The sequence below is a fragment of the Numida meleagris genome, chromosome 2, assembly GCF_002078875.1.
Source record: "Numida meleagris isolate 19003 breed g44 Domestic line chromosome 2, NumMel1.0, whole genome shotgun sequence".
Lineage (NCBI taxonomy): Eukaryota > Metazoa > Chordata > Aves > Galliformes > Numididae > Numida > Numida meleagris.
The window spans coordinates 37,907,739-37,927,721 of NC_034410.1; the positions used below are offsets into that span (position 1 = coordinate 37,907,739).

The 19,983-nt window shown below is 40.5% G+C and overlaps 1 protein-coding gene across 2 annotated transcripts; it reads left to right on the top strand.

Moving 5' to 3' along the window:
* Nucleotides 18-6,712, top strand: OXSM (3-oxoacyl-ACP synthase, mitochondrial). 2 transcript variants are annotated; one of them, XM_021387303.1, is made up of 3 exons: nucleotides 18-166; nucleotides 2,268-3,285; nucleotides 5,883-6,712. In XM_021387303.1, exons 2-3 carry the CDS (start codon nucleotides 2,303-2,305, stop codon nucleotides 6,283-6,285), a joined length of 1,386 nt encoding a protein of 461 aa, XP_021242978.1. In that variant the 5' UTR covers nucleotides 18-166; nucleotides 2,268-2,302; the 3' UTR covers nucleotides 6,286-6,712. The 2 variants fall into 2 exon arrangements, with proteins under 2 accessions (XP_021242978.1, XP_021242979.1); XM_021387304.1 differs by lacking the exon at nucleotides 18-166 and adding an exon at nucleotides 183-510.

The window sequence follows — 19,983 nt, forward strand, 5'->3', positions numbered from 1 at the left end:
AGTCACCGATTCGCACTCTCCGCCGATCGTGACATCGGGGATCGACTAGGAAGCCGTCGCATGCGCACCCCCCGTCCGTCCCGAGTGGTGCGGCCCCGTGCCAGCGGAACGGGGGAGGGAGGCGGAGCCAACCATAGCTGAGCGGGGGGGAGCGCGGCCGGCCGAGGTACCGCGAGGGCTCGGAGGGGTGCGGGGTCGCTGCAGCCCGAGGGCGCTCCGCGGCTGTGAATCCCATTTCGAATATTAGGAACGGTCAGGGGTGTAAAATCAGCTGTGTTCTCTGGGGGAAATGAATCCCCTTTGGCTTTTCTGCAAATCAGCCGTTCTAATTGCTTGAAGCTAGCCAGCGAACTGCCTTTTATCAGGAGCCGTGACTGTTAGACGTTCGCTGCTTTAATGATTCCTTCAATTATCTCTCTACTCTTTACATAAAACCCAGGCTAACTGGGTAAATATAATTTAAACCGACTAACTTGGATTATGATTTAAAGAAGGCTCCTGTGCCCATTAGTAAGTAATAGTAAGCTATTCTGGGCTTTTTATTTGCCGGAAGTGCTGCGATGCACGTTTTGCTGCCAGAGAAGAGAGCAGGTCTTTATTTTTTTTGCTAGAAGTGCATCACCCTTATGCCAACATGTGTTCCCAGTTCAGCTCTGAATATTTTACCAAGAACTGTCGATGCCACACTGCCCTTTTATGGGGCAGAGCCCATGTGGCTGCATGGGTTCCACCTTCAACCATTGATTTGTTGCTGGTTAAAGAGTGCTTTGGCTGAAGACAAGTATCAGTAATTACTTTTGAAAAGAGTCAAAACCCCTCTGCTCCCATGTGTTGGATGCACGTAACTGGTCTGGCTGGGACTGAGATGGGCAAAGTGCTGCAGCATTCTCCTCAGCCCTCTCCTCGCACCCGATGCGTCCTGCCTGAAGTGCTGCTCAGCAGCAGCCCTCTGCCTTCCCTTGGCATCATGGGGAATCCCCATGGTGTTACCTCCAGGGGAGCTGGGAGAGCTGCAGGCCATGTGTTTCATGGCTTCTGGCAACAGTCAGATAGTTCATAGCCAGATGTCAGGGTATGGCATAAGTGCTATGACATGTTGTTAGAAAGCTGCTTTCTGGCAGAGGAGTGTTTAGTATGTCATTTATCTGCATAATCGTTAAGTTTCTATTCGATTATAAGTTTAAACATCACATTGTAGAAATGTCAGTCTGCACAACTGAAAAATGATTGCAATCTAAAATGTTTTTTTCTTCAATTTACAAGCCTTTCAAGGTGCTGTTGTGGTACACCCATTCAAGGTACTGTCCCCACCCTACTCTAAATACCCCAAGGCTGATGAAGCATGGGTGGAGATAGGGCGGTTAGGAGACTTGGCCAAGGTGCCTTGGTTGTGTTAGGGGCAGGAAGAGATCCAGCCCCTACCCTGTGGCCTAACAGTGCTGTTACCTAGTTTTCTAGTCTATTCTGGCTGACATAATGGTTAATATGATGGTGTCCTTAGCATGATAATGCTAGGACATTTTCAGGTCTCTCTCAGAAGGATGAAATTGTATATGCTCATTGTCAGTATCTCCAGACAGCTAGTAGTTAAAGCCCTGAGGCAAGTTTGCAGCAAAACCAGTGAGTGCCTTGCAGCCCACAGAGGTGACACATGCTATTCCTGATGACATACGTAGAAACTACGTCCCTTCCTGCAGTGTTGACACTAGGCTTTCATGTAAAGAGCAGCTCATTAACTTGGCAAGCTCAAACTTGGAAGGTGTTGTGGTTTGAAGAGTTAATCGTGTGACACCCCTCCCTTGCCTTGGGAGAAGGAGGGGGAAGGAAGAGGGATAAAACCCAGTTGAGATAAGAGAAACTAATTTATTAAAAGGAATGTGAGATAATACAGAATAATTTGGAGTAATCAATCAAAATGAACCAAAAGTAAAACTGGAGGAGAGTCAATCTGAGTCTTTATCGGCAGGCCCTCCGCTGCTCACCCACTGCAAAAGACAAGGGAGCTCTTCCCATCACCTGAAATTGGAAAATCATGTGGAGGCTCCTGGGAAATGCAGTACATCCCAGTGTATCTTCCTCTTGGAGAGTCAAAACTCATGCGAGGCTGCTAGAGAAACCAGGAGACACAGCTCTGCAGTGCGCTGTGCCTCTGCACCCAAACAGCCTGTTGCAGGATGTCATGATATGGAACACTGATAAAACCGGGACAGGATGTTTCTCACATTGTCTGTTTTATTGTTGTGTTTGTGTCTTTCTTCCTCCTGCAGTTACGGGAATGTGCACAGATTGATCGGTTTCCACCATGTTCTCACAGTGCTTGCAGGAACTGTTAAAGATTGCAAATCTTCATCTCCGGAGTCTGAATTTGAATCTGCTTTTAAGAAATCACAGGAGAGCTTTCAGCAAGTCACTGCCTGCGTGTCGAAGGAAAGTAGTTGTTACAGGTATTGGCTTGGTGTCTCCTCTTGGTGTGGGGACTCAGCTTGTGTGGAAGCGCCTTCTCCAAGGAGACAGTGGGATTGCATCGCTAGATGGGGAAGAATACGCAGGCGTTCCATGTAGAGTGGCTGCCTGTGTGCCACGGGGAGATGAGGAGGGCCATTTCAAAGAAGAGAGCTTTGTTTCGAAGTCGGAGATCAAGTCCATGAGTTCTGCTACTGTCATGGCCATCGGTGCAGCAGATCTAGCAATGAAGGACTCTGGCTGGTCTCCACAGTCTGAACAGGACCATTTAAGAGCCGGTGTGGCAATTGGAATGGGAATGGTTCCACTGGAAGAAATTTCTGATACAGCTTTTTTATTTAAAACAAAGGGTTATAACAAGGTCAGCCCATTCTTTGTCCCAAAGATTTTAGTCAATATGGCAGCTGGTCAGATCAGCATTAAATACCAACTGAAAGGGCCAAATCATGCAGTGTCAACTGCTTGTACCACTGGCGCGCATGCTATTGGAGACTCCTTTCGATTTATTGCCTTGGGTGATGCTGATGTCATGTTGGCTGGAGGAACTGAGGCTTGCATTAGTCCTTTGTCCTTGGCTGGATTTGCAAGAGCTCGAGCCCTAAGCACTAGTTTTAACTCAAGCCCTAAAATGGCATGTCGGCCATTTGATTCACAGAGAGAAGGGTTTGTAATGGGAGAGGGTGCTGCAGTGCTGGTCTTGGAAGAGTATGGACACGCTGTACAGAGAGGTGCTAGGATCTATGCAGAAGTTTTAGGATATGGACTGTCGGGCGATGCTTGCCACATAACAGCACCTAATCCGGAGGGAGATGGTGCATTCAGGTAAGAACTGTGTGTTGATTACAACAGCTGCCTCATGTGTCAATTACAAAGGGTACATATATTTCTGCTGCTTTATAGTTTTCCTATAGAAATGCTATTCAGTCTTGAATTAATTTTCCAAAAGCTGAGAAACTTAATTTTACCAGCTCTTAGTAAAGTGTTCCACAATTTCCTTTTTTTTTTTTTTTTTAAGAAATTGGATGAAGGCCAGTTCTTGCTAGAATCAACCTTTTTGTTGATGAAAATCTCTATGTGAAAACATTCTACATTTGGTGCCTTTAGGTATTCACACAAATGAGTCTCAGTGGAAACCTTTTGTTTATCACAAGATTCTAGTGATACTACCGAAACTTTTGAGGTTCTCCTTTACTCTTCGGTATAGAGAAAAGAAACCTCATTGCAAAAGTAGGTCATGTCATTTGTTATGTTCTCGAAGGGGAATAACATTCTTTAAGAAATGCCAAGTGATAAAAGCAGTTGGAGGATCTAATTTATTATAATATGCTTGGAGGATCTATTTTACTAGAATAAATACTATAAACGTCATTAGTGTTAATTGCGATTATTGGGGTTTAGAAAAGACTGTGACTCTTTGTAGGGGAAGTATTTAGTCCGTATGGCTCTGCTACAATCACGATTAAATACTTAATTCTGGTTAACAGTGTTGGTGAAACTGCATAGCAGAAATGCACAATTGGGTAAGATGGTAAAGTTTCATTATTGTTGATCTCATAAGAAATAGTTTGCAAGTAGATGGTATTCATCTAATCTTTAGCATTGTACTGATTATCTGTTGAATTAGATATATATGTATTGTTAGTGAGCTTTATGTAGGCCAAATGTTACTGCAGGTTTGGGAATATCTAGTACTTTGTGTTACTCTGAATGCATGTGAATATTTAATAACAAAATTCAACATGTCACTGTGCAAATAGATCAGACTTCTGCATGGTATTGTAAAACTGTGTTTGCATCTTTATTAGATTAACAGATTTTTCAGGAGGTGTAATATACCAGATTTCCCTCAGTGCTATTTGATTCATAGCTTATTGTTCTACAGAGCTAGGTGGGAATTGAGTAATCGCAAGTTTCTTACCTGAGATTTTCAGACTTGCGTTTACCCTTGAGATGATACAGCAATATTTTGTAACAGACTTTTTGCATATTTTATGATTGCAATAGCATATAAATTGAATTCACAGTGGGAAGTAGCTGAAAGTTAATCTTACTATCTCCAGAATATTGTGCATTTCTACCCTTGAGATGAGATAATACATTTTAATACAATCTTCATACTAATATTTGGTTTTTGCAGTGGTGTGTGAATCAAATCTGAAATGTGTATGCTTATTTTACTTTTCTGTAGGAATTCTATTTGCCACGTCAAAAAATTTCAGGGGAATATATATTTTGTCCTCTTCTAATAACTGCTTCAGTTGGAGATTAAAACATATCTTGGAATGAACCTAACAGGACAGGAGAAGCAAGGCCAGACTCTGAACTGAAGAACTATAGAGTGTGTTCTGCACAATAATCTGTTATCTCTTTAAGTAATTATGTGCCTCGCAGCTTTAAATTAATGTCTCTATTTCCCTCAGTGATGATTAGTAATTATTTTTGTCTGAATGCTGGCTTACTATCTAGTGACAGTGAGAATCACTGGACTACAACCTAAGCTAAGCTGGATGCTTCTGGGAGTAGAAGGCTGTAATGGAGACATTTCAGTTTCTCCAGCAGCTTGTACTATCTTTTTTCTTGATCCTCCATTTTACTTTCTTAGTTTTCATAAAAAAACATGGTTGTGTGACTCATCACCTTTGTGAGAAAGCTGTGGAAAAAAACACACAGTATGGAGCTGTATCTTTCTATAGGTTTCATAAAATAGCATAGGTTATACAAGCAATTGTAGTGCACAGGTTAGCAGGAGCCAGAATAGGACATGTGGTATCAGTGTGGATGAGTGTGACATTCAGTAAATATAACTTCAATATACAGGAATTTGGATATCACCTTGTTACTCTAGGGAAGGAAAGTGGATGATATCTTCTCACCTCTAGGTAGCATGCACAAGCAACTCTCAAGGAGTACAACTTCAGAATATCTCTTTCATCTACAAGTAGTTTCTTTGGATAGAGCATTTTTTTTATTCTGATTTCCTAATACTGTAAATATATAAGGATAAATAAAAGGTAGAGACTGGGGAATCTTCTTTTCCTTTACTAAGCCAAGAAGATTTCCTCGAGGACTGTACTGAACGTTATATTAATATCAGCTACACTACAGAAACTTCAATGAAAGGAATCTATATTTTTGTAATAATTTCAGGTAGTTATTTCTCTCAAATGTTTTAAAATTTTGCTTTTGAATCTGATTCTGTAGTGGGCCTCACCACTGCTGTCTTTTTCGAATGGCTGAATGTAGATGTTCGTTTAGTTAGATGAACCTATCTCTTCTCACATCTATAGTAAAGCATGTCATGCAGATTTCTACATTTGCTAAGCAGTTTCAAACACTCTGTGCTTTTGCTTTTGGTTTGAGCACATGACAAAAATGTTATGGGAAATTCAGCATTCTGGTGTGGTTTTTTTCTTCCTTAGGTGTATGTCTGCAGCGATAAATGATTCTGGAATCAAGCCTGAAGATGTAACTTATGTCAATGCACATGCAACTTCTACTCCTTTAGGAGATGCTGCTGAGAATCAAGCAATCAAGAAACTCTTTAAAGATCACTCACGTAATATTGCAGTTTCCTCTACAAAAGGAGCAACAGGACATCTTTTGGGAGCTGCAGGAGCTATTGAAGCAGCTTTTACTGCGCTGTCCTGTTACCATGCAATTTTGCCACCTACTTTAAACTTACAAAAAACAGAACCAGAGTTTGATCTCAATTATGTTCCATTAACAGCTCAGGAGTGGAAAACTGAAAAACGGCGTATTGCACTTACAAATTCATTTGGCTTTGGTGGTACTAATGCGACCTTGTGCTTTGCAAGTGTTTAACCTGTGCAGTGCACGTTGTGAAAAATAGCACTCTGATTTTCTATACTGCCATCTTTGGTGTATACTATGATCTTTTCTCAGCATTGAGACTTGATACATAAGAACTTTATTCACTCCAACATTTACATCAGTAATTCTTTTAAAAGGAGGGAATTTCTTTTACTCATTTTAATACAAATAAATAAAAGACCTACTCTTCATGTGGCAAAGAAGTTTGTATTTTTGCTTGAAAAGGAGACTTGTAGCAACTAATCTGAGTAGCATTGTTTTGTGAGAAGAGGATAAAAATGATAAATTCTGTATTTCAATGTAATGATACATGCATAATTACTGTGTCTTTACTGGTCTCCATCATTTCTGAGGCCAAATGATTGTCCTCTTGTGAACTTTGACTTGCTTATTGACTGAAAGTCAGTTATTTTCTTCATGTTTTCTCCTTGTGTTTATCTAAATTTGTTTCCTATGATGTTCTTTCCAGCATTCAAGATGGAATGCCATCTGGCTGTGCACATGGACATGAGTTTTATGTAGTGAAAGGAAAAAGTGGGCATTCATGCTTTTAGTAGACACTTATATCTCATCTCATCTCATCCAATCTCTGATAAACTGACATAGTGGGTCAGGTGATGCTCTTTTTTGGCATTCTGTCTACAACACTGCTCAGTGTATGCTGGAAGTCTGTGTTAGGCACTGGAGTGGAAGGTACTGCCTCTCAAAAACATGGATTGCTGCTAGTCAGCAGTATTCTGCTTTTGGTTTTGACAGGAGTTCGGATGTTAGAGTGGTCTCCAATTCCCTTTCAGGCAAAAGATAACCTGAGTACTGGTGTTGGTTGGTTGGGTTTTCTTCCATTTTGGCTGACAAAAAGCCTTACACAGCACACGCTGTATTTCCACTGTAATTCATCTCTAAATTGCCAGCATCTCATCTAAATCCAAAGAGCTTATTTTTGCCTTCTAGCTTTATTTTAATTTTCTGTTGCAATTCCAAGTAGACTTTTTTAAAAATTTAATCTGATGGTTTGATTTTGAATAAATTAATTGTGAATGCAGAAGTGCAATCATGCCAGTTGTCCTTGAAGATGAGAGGTTTCAGTCTTCCAGCTGTCTGTTCAGTTCTGCACTGGTTAAGTATATCACCTTAGTGCTTATACGAGTTACAATGTTGTGATGGAGGAAAAAAAAAATGATACAAGGGTATAAAAGTAATTGAAATGCAGGTGACAGAGGGGTTTGCTAATTGAGCTGGATATGAAAATTATCACTGGTGTTTCTTAGCTCTTTTTTTGGTAGAAAAAAATAAAGATATTAAAGAAAGGTATTTTGACACTCCTTAATAATACATAATTCAAGTTATCAACAACTGATTTCTAAGATTGTTAGCCTCTGCAATAGATGAAATATATGAACAATTAAGGCAAAACCTACTGTGTGTCAACCTGATAAAGCGTTCATTTAGAAAACAAGTCAAAAAGCCTACAACTGAAATTATGAGGCACATACACGTAATGATTAAGAGGGTTCAAATGAAGAAGTTTCATTTTACTGAAAGTTTTATAATTATACTTCAGTTTACCTAATGGTACCAATCCATTGATCAATCTCTGTTTTTACTTAATTAGAATAGTTTGGTTTTTTTTTCCCTAAAATTTGGCACAGAAAATACTTGGAAACATTTATGCAAAAGGGATGCAGGCTAACAAGTTAGGACTGTACAGTTGTGACTTTATGACTTACACTGTAATGGTAAAAGATTTATGACAGAGCTCCCATCACCTATTGCATTTCTAATTCTGCCTTTTTCACCATCAAAACATGTTTCAAATATTGTAGACTTGCACACGTTCTTCCACACAGGTGACTCTCAGGAGACAATAGCATAGGCTGATGAGATTTCTGACAATGGATGATTTTCTTTTTGATTTTTTTTCATTTCCATGTGTTGTGTTACTTCACTAATGATGCTGAGGAACAATAACAGGGAATGGAAAATGCTAAGTCACAGCTTGAACCTGTGACTGAGCACTTGGTAGGAAGGCAGGGCCAACCCACAGGAGGTCAGGTGCAAGCAATGCATCTGAGTGACCAGAAGGGGTGGAGCCAGGATCCACCCCTTCCCAGACCTCATTTAAGGGTTGACAGGGGAGGCAAGGGCATTTTATCTGAAGATTTCTGCCTACTCCAGGACCTTCTAAGGGTAAGTAGCTTCCTTCTCTTATTTTTGTGGTGGCTGCTGTTGCATTTTAGCAGGTCCTCACTTGTTGTAGCCTGGGGTCTTGCTGCTCTGCTGTCTTGTTTGCTTTGCATTGCAAGTATACATACAGTATGGCCTGTATATCTTCCATGTTCTATGGGGGTAGAAATAGTAGATGACAACTTACTTTGTTATAAAATTCTATATGAAGATAGTGAGGTAGATATTCAAATATCTTAGCGCAAGTTTGAAAAATAATTATATGGATAAGAAAAGATTCTTGAAAACTATGCTTGTTTTACCAAAATAGAAAAGTAGAACAAACTGGAATAATAATCAAACATACTGATGGTGGTTCAGGTTATCTTACGCAAACAAATTGTGGAAGTGGATTTGATTGTTCCTTGTAGCACCAGTCAACATCTCAGCCAAGTAGTGTCTTGATAACACAAATACTTGTGAAATTTGATATCTGTATTCATCTTTTAGTTTATTAAAAGAATTGTCCTGAGTTTGATGTTAGCCTTTCCTCTTTATATGTGGAGGCGTGTTGGCTTGCTGGATTTAAAGTTAATGGCACATAAAGTAGCTATATCATAGGTAAAATTCATTATAGAAAGAGATTCATAATGGGCTATTATGAGGTTTAGTTATATTCTAAAACCTCATTATTTATACAAATGGTCTTGATGATGTGAAATGGCATGATTTTAGTATTTGCTGTCTTCACTGAGTAGAAGAAGAACAATGAGAAAAATACAGACAGAAAACAATTAAGGCTTTCAGAAGCTGAGCTAGCACAGAGCAATGCAGTTCAAACCATACTGATGTACAATGAGTCTGAAAAAAAAAATATGCTACCAGAGGGAAAGTGGAAAAAGCACACTGCCGGGAGAGCTGGGGAGTTTGCTGCAAGGAAAAAAATCTACAAACCTCTTAGGTTATGGTAATTAATAGTAGCAGTACCATGAATGAGAATCTGGATTGCATGCAGTATTAAAAGGCATAATATAAAATTCAACGTTACTCTGCAAATTGCATGAAAAAAGGAATTAATTTAAGGAAGTCAGCCTCTAGAAGCAAGCTAGCAGCAGGATTGCGAATTTGGAGGGAATCATACAGTGAGTTTCTTCTGGAGATATTTCTTTTTTTTTCAGGCAGCTGTAAGTAGGGGTGGAATTTGGGAAGACTAAATATTGCTGCATTATTGTGGATCTGAAGTACAGTCTAGGTAAACATCCACTCTTGCTATTTAGCTACAGATCTGTAATTAATATTGCACCAGAGAGAAATGCTTTGCTTTCACTCAGCAGAGATCATGGCCTCAGGAGCACTGGATGCAAACTCTTGTGTACTGACCATGAAAAGACAAGTGATACTGTTACTTAGAAAAATAAAACAGAAACTGAAATGGCTAGAAAGATGTCTCGCCACACTTGATCTCATTACAATTTAATCATCTGCCATGGGTAACCTTTACAATATGAATGCTTTGTGGTGATAGCTACTTTTGGTAGTAGGACTAGGGATAATTTTAAGAAGCCTAGATGCAGTGGTAGCGTGCCCTCTAAGAATCAAGATTTTATTTTAAAAAAACAAGAACAAAAAAGCCCCGGAGTTGAATCCTGTCAGTTTGAATTTTGTTTGTACAAGTTTTACTTTTATGTACTTCCTTGGAGTCATTTCTTCCCCCCCCCGCCTCCATATCCCACTAAGCTGATCAGGGACTACTTACTATTAATTACTGCTTTATTATGACAGCTACCCTCATAAAAGGAAAATAGATCCATCTCTGTTTCTGAACAATGAAATAGCAAATTGAATAACATGATAAAACAGAATGCTTTCCCTTAAAATGTACCTTTAATAATAAGAGGCATAATGGCCCAGAGTTTGAATCCAAATGGCTTAGTATTCAGCCTGGTAAGCTTGGTGTTGCTGGTAGTCAGGCAAGCAAAGCCTGAAAAAGCCAGTAATGGCCTTGTTGTGACACCAGCCAGCTCCCTCAGTGCTTGTAGGTGTGTCCCACCAAGGCCTATGTCTAGTTTGTTTAAAATGTTCCTTCTGATCCTCCACTAGGGTGGAGTCTGCCTCACCTTGTACAAATAAGCATGTTTTCCTGTCCATCACCTGATAATTGTTTGCCTTTCTCTAGCGTGGAAGCTTTAAATGTAATTTGAATGGCTTTTTTTTTTTTGATACCTCAAGCCATGAATGAACTTGCAAACTCACAGGGTGACTGGTGACAATCCTTGTCATATGACCCATCCCACCCTACCTAACATCCACGGATGGGACAGGATCATGTTGAAGGTTGCAGAGCACTTGAGACTTGTGCAAAGTCTCTTTGCTCTTTCAGAGTATTTGAGGTGGCCAGAGGTGACATCAGCTTTTTTAGCTGATTTAGGAAATCAACTGGTACAAAAGGCTCCTAAAGCTTGTTCCTAGTTCTTTGTAAAGTAAACTGTCTTTCCTTTTCTGTCTTCAATTTTGTTTTCATGGAATATGTTTTCTGACACAGAGAGAAAAAAATTCATGATAAAAGATGTAAGAAGCTTTACTGGTTTTCAAATGTGATTACAAGTGGGGAAAAAATCCAGTAGAAATAGGTTTTTGGAAAACAACTCAGGGTAGTATTTCAGAGGTAAATTACTTTTCAGGTGGTGTGAAGAATGACAGGTATAAATTTTCAAGAAGATTTATTTTGCTATCTATTGTTTAATGAAGACACTTTTACTTAGGTTTTGTATTGATTGTTGATGTCAGAAAAAAATTAGATTCAAATGTAAATATATTTATGTTCATGTCTTTATTTGAAACAAGGTAGGGCTGAACCTGAATACAGTTAGCGGAAGAGACATTTCACTGTTTTGTGTGTGTTTGTTTGTTTTTTTAAGCACTATATGGAACATTTCTACCTTGGACAGCTTCTAAGCAAAGGTTTCCATACTGTGTGGTTTGATCTGTCAGCAGTATATGCTTCCCTTATTTTGAAGTGGAAAATACATGTGGCATACTACAGAGTGAGAAGAATGAATTACTAAGTTCTTCTTTCTATTATTTTCTTTTATTTAAGATCTCTCCTATCTCTTGGCCTAATTTGTATACATAATATATTACCACTAGATTTTACCCCTTGAAAAGGGGGAAAAAAAACCTTTTGACTGTATTTTCTCAGTTTAAATTATGAAGGCATGCATCATTTTAAGGCAATAAAGGTGCCAAACTCTGGAATGTATATTACTGTACTTTGTAAAAACACAGCTATCTAAAAAGTCAAGCTCTCTGTTTTCAAATGCAGTTGGAGTAGTGGAAAAAGCTGCAGGATGGAAATAAGTAATTTTAAGAGCATGGTATTGTTTTCTAAATAAGGACATTAGAACATGCTAATAACACTGTTTTTCCTGGAATGTCTTCATTTAATGGCATAGAAAATATGCTACTCTAACTTCTACAGTAGCAGCAAATAAGGACTAAGGTTTTCTCTCACTGTGCATGAAAGACTTAGACCTAAGTCCTTTTCAGTCAGAGGCTTTCTTTGTGATTTCAGTCAAGCTAACAAGGTTCATGCCCTTACATGTATACTTATAAATATTCTTATCTATCTTTTTTTTTTAAACACAAGTTATGTTTCACTTGAAACAGAAAGATGTTTGATCCTTAAGTACCTCACTGAGTTTGGGCTGATCTTCCAGTGCTTCTGTCCATCATCTGGGCAGAATCAAATCTCCCTACCTCCTGTGTTGGGAGAGTAGCTGTCTTGAGCAGCTACTTTTGATTTGATAATAGTCTGGACCCAAGCTCACTAGTTAACTTTCACAATAGAGGGAACTGAAAATGGATGCATCATTTTCCACAGTTAATACTACAGTGAAAAGATTCTCTCCTACTAGATATTTCTATCAAACTGAAGAGTCTATGATCTTGATTAGCATAGATTGCTTCATCTGAGTTTATAAATAATTCTGTATATACCACGTTTTAGGAATAAAGCTTTAATTGTTTGTTTTTTTTTTTTGAGAAGATAGGCTCCCATTTGATTTCTAAAGTTATCATCAGCAACAGAGAAATGGGATGAAGTAACAGTTTCTTCTTGGGCAGTAGACACCTCTCCAACTTCTCTAACTACAAAGATCAATATTAACATGGTAGCAGAGCAATTTTCTACCTGGAGTTATTGAACTGTAAAGAAATATGCCAGTATCAATTGTTTGTGTAGGAGGCACGATTATAGAGGTACTAATAATTTCAGTAGGACAGCTAATATACATGAATACCAACTGTTACTATGTAAGGTTTATTGCAACACAAGGCTTTTGGAAAAATGTGTTAACAGAAGTAAATTCTAGTAAAATAGTAATAAGAGGGATTTAGAGAGAGGCTTGTATTTATAAGGAGCAAAAGAAAGGTAAAATAGGAACTATAATTCCATAGGTCATTCTGAAAGTAATGCCTCCTGTTTATTTCCATGGAAACTGCAACAAATACAAAGAGGACAATAATAGTATTTGATAGAGAAAATTCTTAGCTACAAAACACTATTTTTCAACACAGTCACCTCCATTAGCTATGCACGTTCTCCAGGGAAGGTCAAGAGTCTGCATACCATGCTTATAAACAAATCTGTACCAGCAGAGGTGACCAGCTGTCACAACTGCTGAAACACACCACCCACTGCCTCACTGTGCTCTCATCCACTGTTTGGCTTCCATAAACATTCAGCTAGTGTCAATGAACATCAGTGGGTGCCATTTTTTCCACATGGAGGAATTGAATTCTGCACCTTTGCATCATCCACACTTCCATGTCAGATGCCACTTTGTCAGACTGCCCCCCTGCTGCCATCTGTCACATGGCAACAAAATGGAATGCAGTATTGTTGGGAAGGTTCAACCTCTACTGCCATAACACTAACATCTGCATCTGACTTCATGGTCCAACTTCATAAAACAGGAGGCATTACTTTTGGAGCAGCCCTCATAGAAAGGAAGACTTTTTTTTCGCATGAGTCTTGTTTTCTTGGCGTGTGATAAAGCAGATCAGATGCAAAATAACTGGGCAGCTGTAAGTTAGTTGTTATCATTTTGTTGTTCTGTTTCTTTGTCGTTATCAGGATGTTGGTGCTGTGTTATTGTTATGAGTAATGACAATTTGTTTTTTCATGCTGATGGACTGTTTTCTGGAGTTCAGAATGCAATCAGAAATTCTCTGGGTTTAATAAAAAGGCATAGAAGTTATCCTGGAATTAGTATAGCAGTTAATTCTCAATGTTTTCAGTTTGTTGGAAGAAAGAAAAAGAAAAGCAGGTGGGTTTCTGACTTTGAGCTTGATATGGAATATTTTTGTAGAGAGTAAGTTCTGAAAGAATTTGAGGAAAGAATATTTATATCTGCCATTAAATTTTTCAGAAGTCATTAGCATTTCTGGCTTTTCCTGACAACTGTTTTCCAGGAAAGATGTCTATTGTCTAGGGGGCTTACTTGCAACTTGGTATTATCTGTATTTATTGTGAACTTTTTTGAATACTCTCTTGAATCATCTAGGAATTCCTAGAGAATATAATAAATTAGTGGTGTTCATAGACAGAAATATTGTTTCTTTGGTTCACCTGACAGCAAGCATCATAACAGGAAACAGCTTCTGGAGCAAGGCTTGTTTCAGTGTTGCCTGTTAGTTAGCTTGTGTTCACATGTTTTGTTCTTTTTTAAATGCCTTGGCACTCATCCCAGTGATAAGTGTTGTCTCAGCTGTGTCTGCTGGGATATCAGCACTCAGTGATCCCTCTCAGAGGGAGAGTTGCCCAGAGATGTTGTGGATGCTCCATCCCTGGAGGTATTTAAGGCCAGGTTGGATGGGGCCCTGGGCAATCTGGTTTAGTACCAGATCTGGAGGCTGGCAGCCCTGCTTGTGGCAGGGGGATTGGAACTTGATGATCCTTGGGGTCCCTTCCAACCCAAGCCATTCTATGATTCTATTGTGTGGGTAAAAAAAAAAAAAAAACACAGCTGTGGCTGGGAGGTAGCGAAGACGCTGTAACTGTGAATTTCCTGCTCATTCACTCAGCGAGTGGACAAACTTGTTCTGGGCTATGAGAGAGGGAGTAAATTTAAAAAAGAGGATAGGGCTAGGAGGAGGCATACATTATCAGGTGTAGAAATTAAAGTGGAGCAGAAAACATGGAGCTTGGAGGACATGTAGCATGGAAGGACCTCCAGAAACAGCAGGAGGTAAATAAGTGGTAATCAGAAAACTAGTTCAGTGCTTATTACCTAAATGTGAAGTAAGCAATTCTATGATTGTATAGGTTGGAAGGGACCTTAAATACTGTCTAACATCAACTGCCATGCTGTGGACAGGGTTGCCACTCACTAGGCCAGGCTGCCCAGAGTCCCAGTCAACCTGATCTTAAATGCCTCCAGGGATGCAACATCTGTAGCTTCACTGGGCAACCTATTCCAGTGCTTCATCACCCTCCAAGTTAAGAATTTCTTCCTGACATCTGACCTAAATTTTCTCTCTTTTAGTTAAAACATTCTCCCTTGTCCTATCACTATCATACCATGTAAAAAGTTGGTCCCCTTTATGCTTATAAGCTCCCTCCAAGTGCTGGAAGACTGCAACGAGGTCTCCTTGAAGCCTTCTCTTCTCCAAGCCCTGCTCCCTCAACCTGTTTTCATAGTACACATGCTCCAACCCTTTGATCATCTTCATGGCTCTCCTCTGGACCTGCTGCAACAGCTCTGCATCCTTCTTGTGCTGGGAGCCCCAGGCCTGGACAATCACCTTCCTCACTCTGCTGGCCACCCTTCTGATGTAGCCCAGGATACAGCTGATCTTCTGGGCTCTGGCTCAGGTCCAGCTCTTCCTCCATCAGGACCATGAAGACCTTTGCAGGACTGCTCTGAAAGAATTCTTCTCTCAGTCTGTCGACATATTTGAGATTGCACTGACCCAAGTACAACACCCACTTGGCCTTGCTGAACCTTATTAGGTTTAGGTGTGCCCACACTTTGAGCCTCTCCAGGTCCCTCTGGATGGCATCTCTTCTGTCTATTTTATCAGCTGCACCACTCATCTTGGTGTCACCTGCAAACATGCTGAAGGTGCATTTGAACCCATCATCTATGTCACTGATAAAGGTGTTTAAAAGTGCTGGTCCCAAAATGAACCCCTGGGGATCACCACTTGTGACTGGACTCCACCTGGACATAGTTCTGTTGATAACTCTCTGGTTACAACCATCCAACCAATTCTTTGTTCATTGAATAGTCCAGCCTTCAAATTCTTATCTCAACAACTTAGAGATAAGGAAAAATACATTTAAAAATATGAAGCATGTGTTCATCAGAACAAGATGTCTGGGAGCTGCAAATTCTTCAGTTCCAGGAGGATGCCAATGCTTCTTGGTGTATTCTAGTACCTAATGAAGAACTAAAATCATGTTTCTTTTTCCTAATAGTCCCAGCTTTAGATTATTGTCTCCATTGTATAGAGGTAAGATTTGGGGGTAAGAGACTTGAAAGGATCTGCCTGAGTTGGGAATGTAATCTTGGTAGTATTGTTCTCTAGCTTGAGTGCGGTTTGTTAGAGCCCACCATCTGCCCTATCTTCTTTTCTGAATAGAAGCTCATTACCTGGAAGCTGAAACTGGTTTATAAGGCTATACAATACATTTCTTAATTTTGATAGAGTCTGATCTACATCTCATAAGTAAACTTTTTCATACTTTTAGCATATTAATTTAACTGCTAAGTGGGGGGGAGGGGGTGTTACTGATTTATCTTGTTTGTGTCAGAACAAGAGGGAATTGTCTATGCTTGTTTGGGAAATACGTCCTCCTGTTTGGAAAAGGAGGAGAATGAGAACCTCTGTTATAGTTACAAGTAAGTTTTTGTCCGTGCTTCTTCCATGCTAGTGTAGGCCAACTACTCATAGTGCATGACCTTCCTAGCAGAATATATGGGAGTGGAATTCGTAGAAATAGCATTTGCATCTTATTTCTTTCAATAACAGAAAGAGGAAATGACATTTTCTTGAAGGATTCAAATGAATTTAGAAATTGTTTAAAAAGCCAAAATTTCTGAGAGAAGCAGCTTCCTGAGACTATAAGCAAATTATACAGGGAGTTTACCACTGCAGCAAAGTCAAGGAGAGGCAGTTCTATTCATAGCTACTTTACAAGCACCTGTGATTCAACAATATATGGTAAAAGGAGAATGTGGGACATCTTTGTTCTGTGTTAAGCAGCTTGGATGTGTGTAGAAGACAATGTTCAGAATAACAATTGCTCAAGCCCTTGAAAATATGCAGAACATGCTCCCTTGGAGGCAATTTTAATATTCGACAAAATAGGTGAAGCTACTGCTGAATGCATTTTGGATCCTGTCCAATGTCATCTTTATAGCAAGAGAGAGTAATTTGGCTTCTATTCAATTAATTAGTGTTTGTTCCTCCTCAGCTTGGCAATGAGGGTGCTGGTTGTGGTAGTTGCATTTTGAAAGTGAATGTCTATCATTTGGGAAATGGGCTGTCACAAAAGATCTCACTCTCATGAGACATGGTGCTTGAAATAATCCTACATTCTAAAGGCCTTAGCTATATATACTTTTTAGGTTCATGAATTTTACGGGTCACTAGAAAGAACATACACGTGGTCACCATATTATTAGGGCATTCTAATTTCTGTACAGAATTTTGTTCCTCTTCTGGTGTTGCTGTCTGCTAATATTGCTCTTTTCTGAAACAGATAAAAAGGAAAGCATCACAGTTCATGCTGCACTTGAGAGCTCAGACGTTACTGGCTGACAGTCAAGTTTGTTTGCCAACATGCTCATCTGTACTGGGTATGTTATGGAACCCAGTCCTGCATGGGACTGAATCAGCCTGTGCCTCATTGGGGATGCTTTGGGGGAGATTTAGGAAGAAGATTTCTGGCGAAGCTGACTATCTTTCCCAATTAATTCTAGCAGGTCTCCAGAGGGAACTTGAAAAAAATCACCTGTTTAAAAATGGTGTGCTTGTTGAACTCAATGTGGCCAGAAAAACAAACTCCATAGGCATCTCCATCGCCACGATATGCTCTTGAAAAGATGGGCAGACCAGGGTGTTGTGTCTGTGGCACCTGGAGGCAAAGGACTGTGTCAGAACAGCTTCAGATTACCTAAAACCTGTTCCTTATGCCATGTGATGCCCGAAGAGCCCCTCCTACTGACAATACTGTAAAATATTCCCAGTGATTTTGGTTATGAAGGGTATTAAACACTTTCAGTCATCAACTAATCTCAATTCTGTGATAGGAAATGAAAGTGTCCTGTTTGAAACTGCTTCTTTGCCAAATAGCTATTTCTGTCTTGAATGTTACTCTTGTCATTTGCAATGCATGATAATGGAGGCCAGTACAGAGCCATCAGAAACTATGGAAGAGCTCATTCTGAAACCGGGAAAAAATGGTGAACATCTATCTAAAGAGAGCAGCCACTGATGTACTATTAGGGTTTGGTTTTACCAAGATCATCTTTGACTGGAAACCTCTTTCCTCCATCTCAGGAGAGAGACCCTGCACTGGTGTCACACGATGTTGCCTCTCGAACAGAAAATTGTGAGCGAAATCAGGGTGAGCACACGGTGGCAGCAGAATCTCAGTTATCCGAGGAGCTCTGTGCACTCAGTCAGCTCGATGGTTGCCCTTAACGATTGCTTTCCTTCTCAAAACCACCGGTGTATGATCTCTTACTGAGGAATAGAGCAGGAGAAGGAAAACAGAATCTAAATACATTTCATCCAGCCTTTACTTTTCCTTTGTAGAGCTTACCTGACTTTCTCTATGAGAAGAAAACCAAGTTTGGACTGACTTGCTGAAGTGCAATCTTTGGCAGGACTAGTAGTTCTGTAAAACTGTGATGTTACAACATCAGGCAGGAGAAGGAATGAAACAGCAGTAAAGAGGGGAAATTATATTTTTCTTGAGCAGCGTATGCTCTGGAAGTATATGCTCAAAGTACTCACACAAAGCAAGGAGTCATGACAGTCAAGGAAATGAAGTAATTGTAAAAAGTTCTACTACATGGATGTTTTTGCTGAGAGAGAGGGGCCAGGAGAGATTCCCTGCTGAGGATCTCTCCAGCCTACCTACCTGTGTTAAGTGAACTGTGAAGTTTGGAGACAAATATGTTGGGGATAGGTCAGTATTTGTTGTGACTGAGATTTTTTTTTTTGGACCTTCTTCATAAATGTTTCAGGACCACTTATTTCCCTACCATAAATTGCAAATGAATGAAGGCAGCTTAAGTCAAGTCAAGGAGAGTGTTCCCCCTCTGGTAAATGAGGATGGAGAATTGGCTTCCTCAGATGTGGAAAAAGCTGAGATGCTCAATAAGTGCTTTGCCTCGGTCTTCACTGGCGGTCAGGCTCCCCGTGTCTGCCAGGACCCTGAACCTCGAGGTGTGGGTGAGAGGAGTGAATTTTGTCCCACTGTAACAGTGGAACAAGTTCGAGACCTCCTCTTGAAACTGAATGTGTGGAAGTCCATGGGGCTGGATGACATCCATCCTAGGGTTCTGAGAGAGATGGCTGATGTGGTTGCCGAGCCGCTCTCCATCATATTTGAAAAATCACGGCTGTCCGGTGAAGTCCCCGGTGACTGGAGAAAGGGAAACATTACTCCCATTTTTAAGAAAGGGAGAAAGGATGACCCGGAGAACTACAGGCCGGTGAGCCTCACCTCTGTGCCTGGGAAGATCATGGAGCAGATCCTCCTAGAAGACATGTTAAGGCACATACATGACAAGGAGGTGATCCGAGACAGCCAGCGTGGCTTCACCAAGGGTAGATCTTGCCTGACCAATCTGGTGTCCTTCTACGATGAAGTGACAGCATCGGTGGATGGGAGGAGGGCGATGGATGTCATCTACTTGGACTTCTCCAAAGCCTTTGACAGGGTCCCTCATCACATCCTTCTCTCTAAATTGGAGAGGTATGGATTTGAAGGATGGACTGTTCAGTGGGTTAAGAACTGGTTGGCTGGTCGCAGCCAAAGGATTGTGATAAATGGTTCTATGTCAGGGTGGAGGCCGGTCACGAGTGGTGTCCCCCAAGGCTCAGTCCTGGGACCGGTGCTCTTCAATGTCTTTATCAATGACATAGACGATGGAATCGAGTGTACCCTCAGCAAGTTTGCAGATGACACCAAGCTGAGCGGTGCAGTCAATACACTGGAAGGAAGGGAAGCCATCCAGAGGGACCTGGACAGGCTGGACAAGTGGGTCCACGTGAACCTAATGAGGTTCAACAAGGCCAAGTGCAGGGTGCTGCACTTGGGCCAGGGCAATCCCAGGTATTTATACAACCTGGGGGAAGAAGTACTTGAGAGCAGCCCCGCAGAGAGGGACTTGGGGGTCCTGGTGGACGAGAAGCTGGACATGAGCCAGCAGTGTGTGCTGGCAGCCCGGAGGGCCAACTATGTTCTGGGCTGCATTAAAAGAGGAGGGGTCAGCAGGGAGAGGGAGG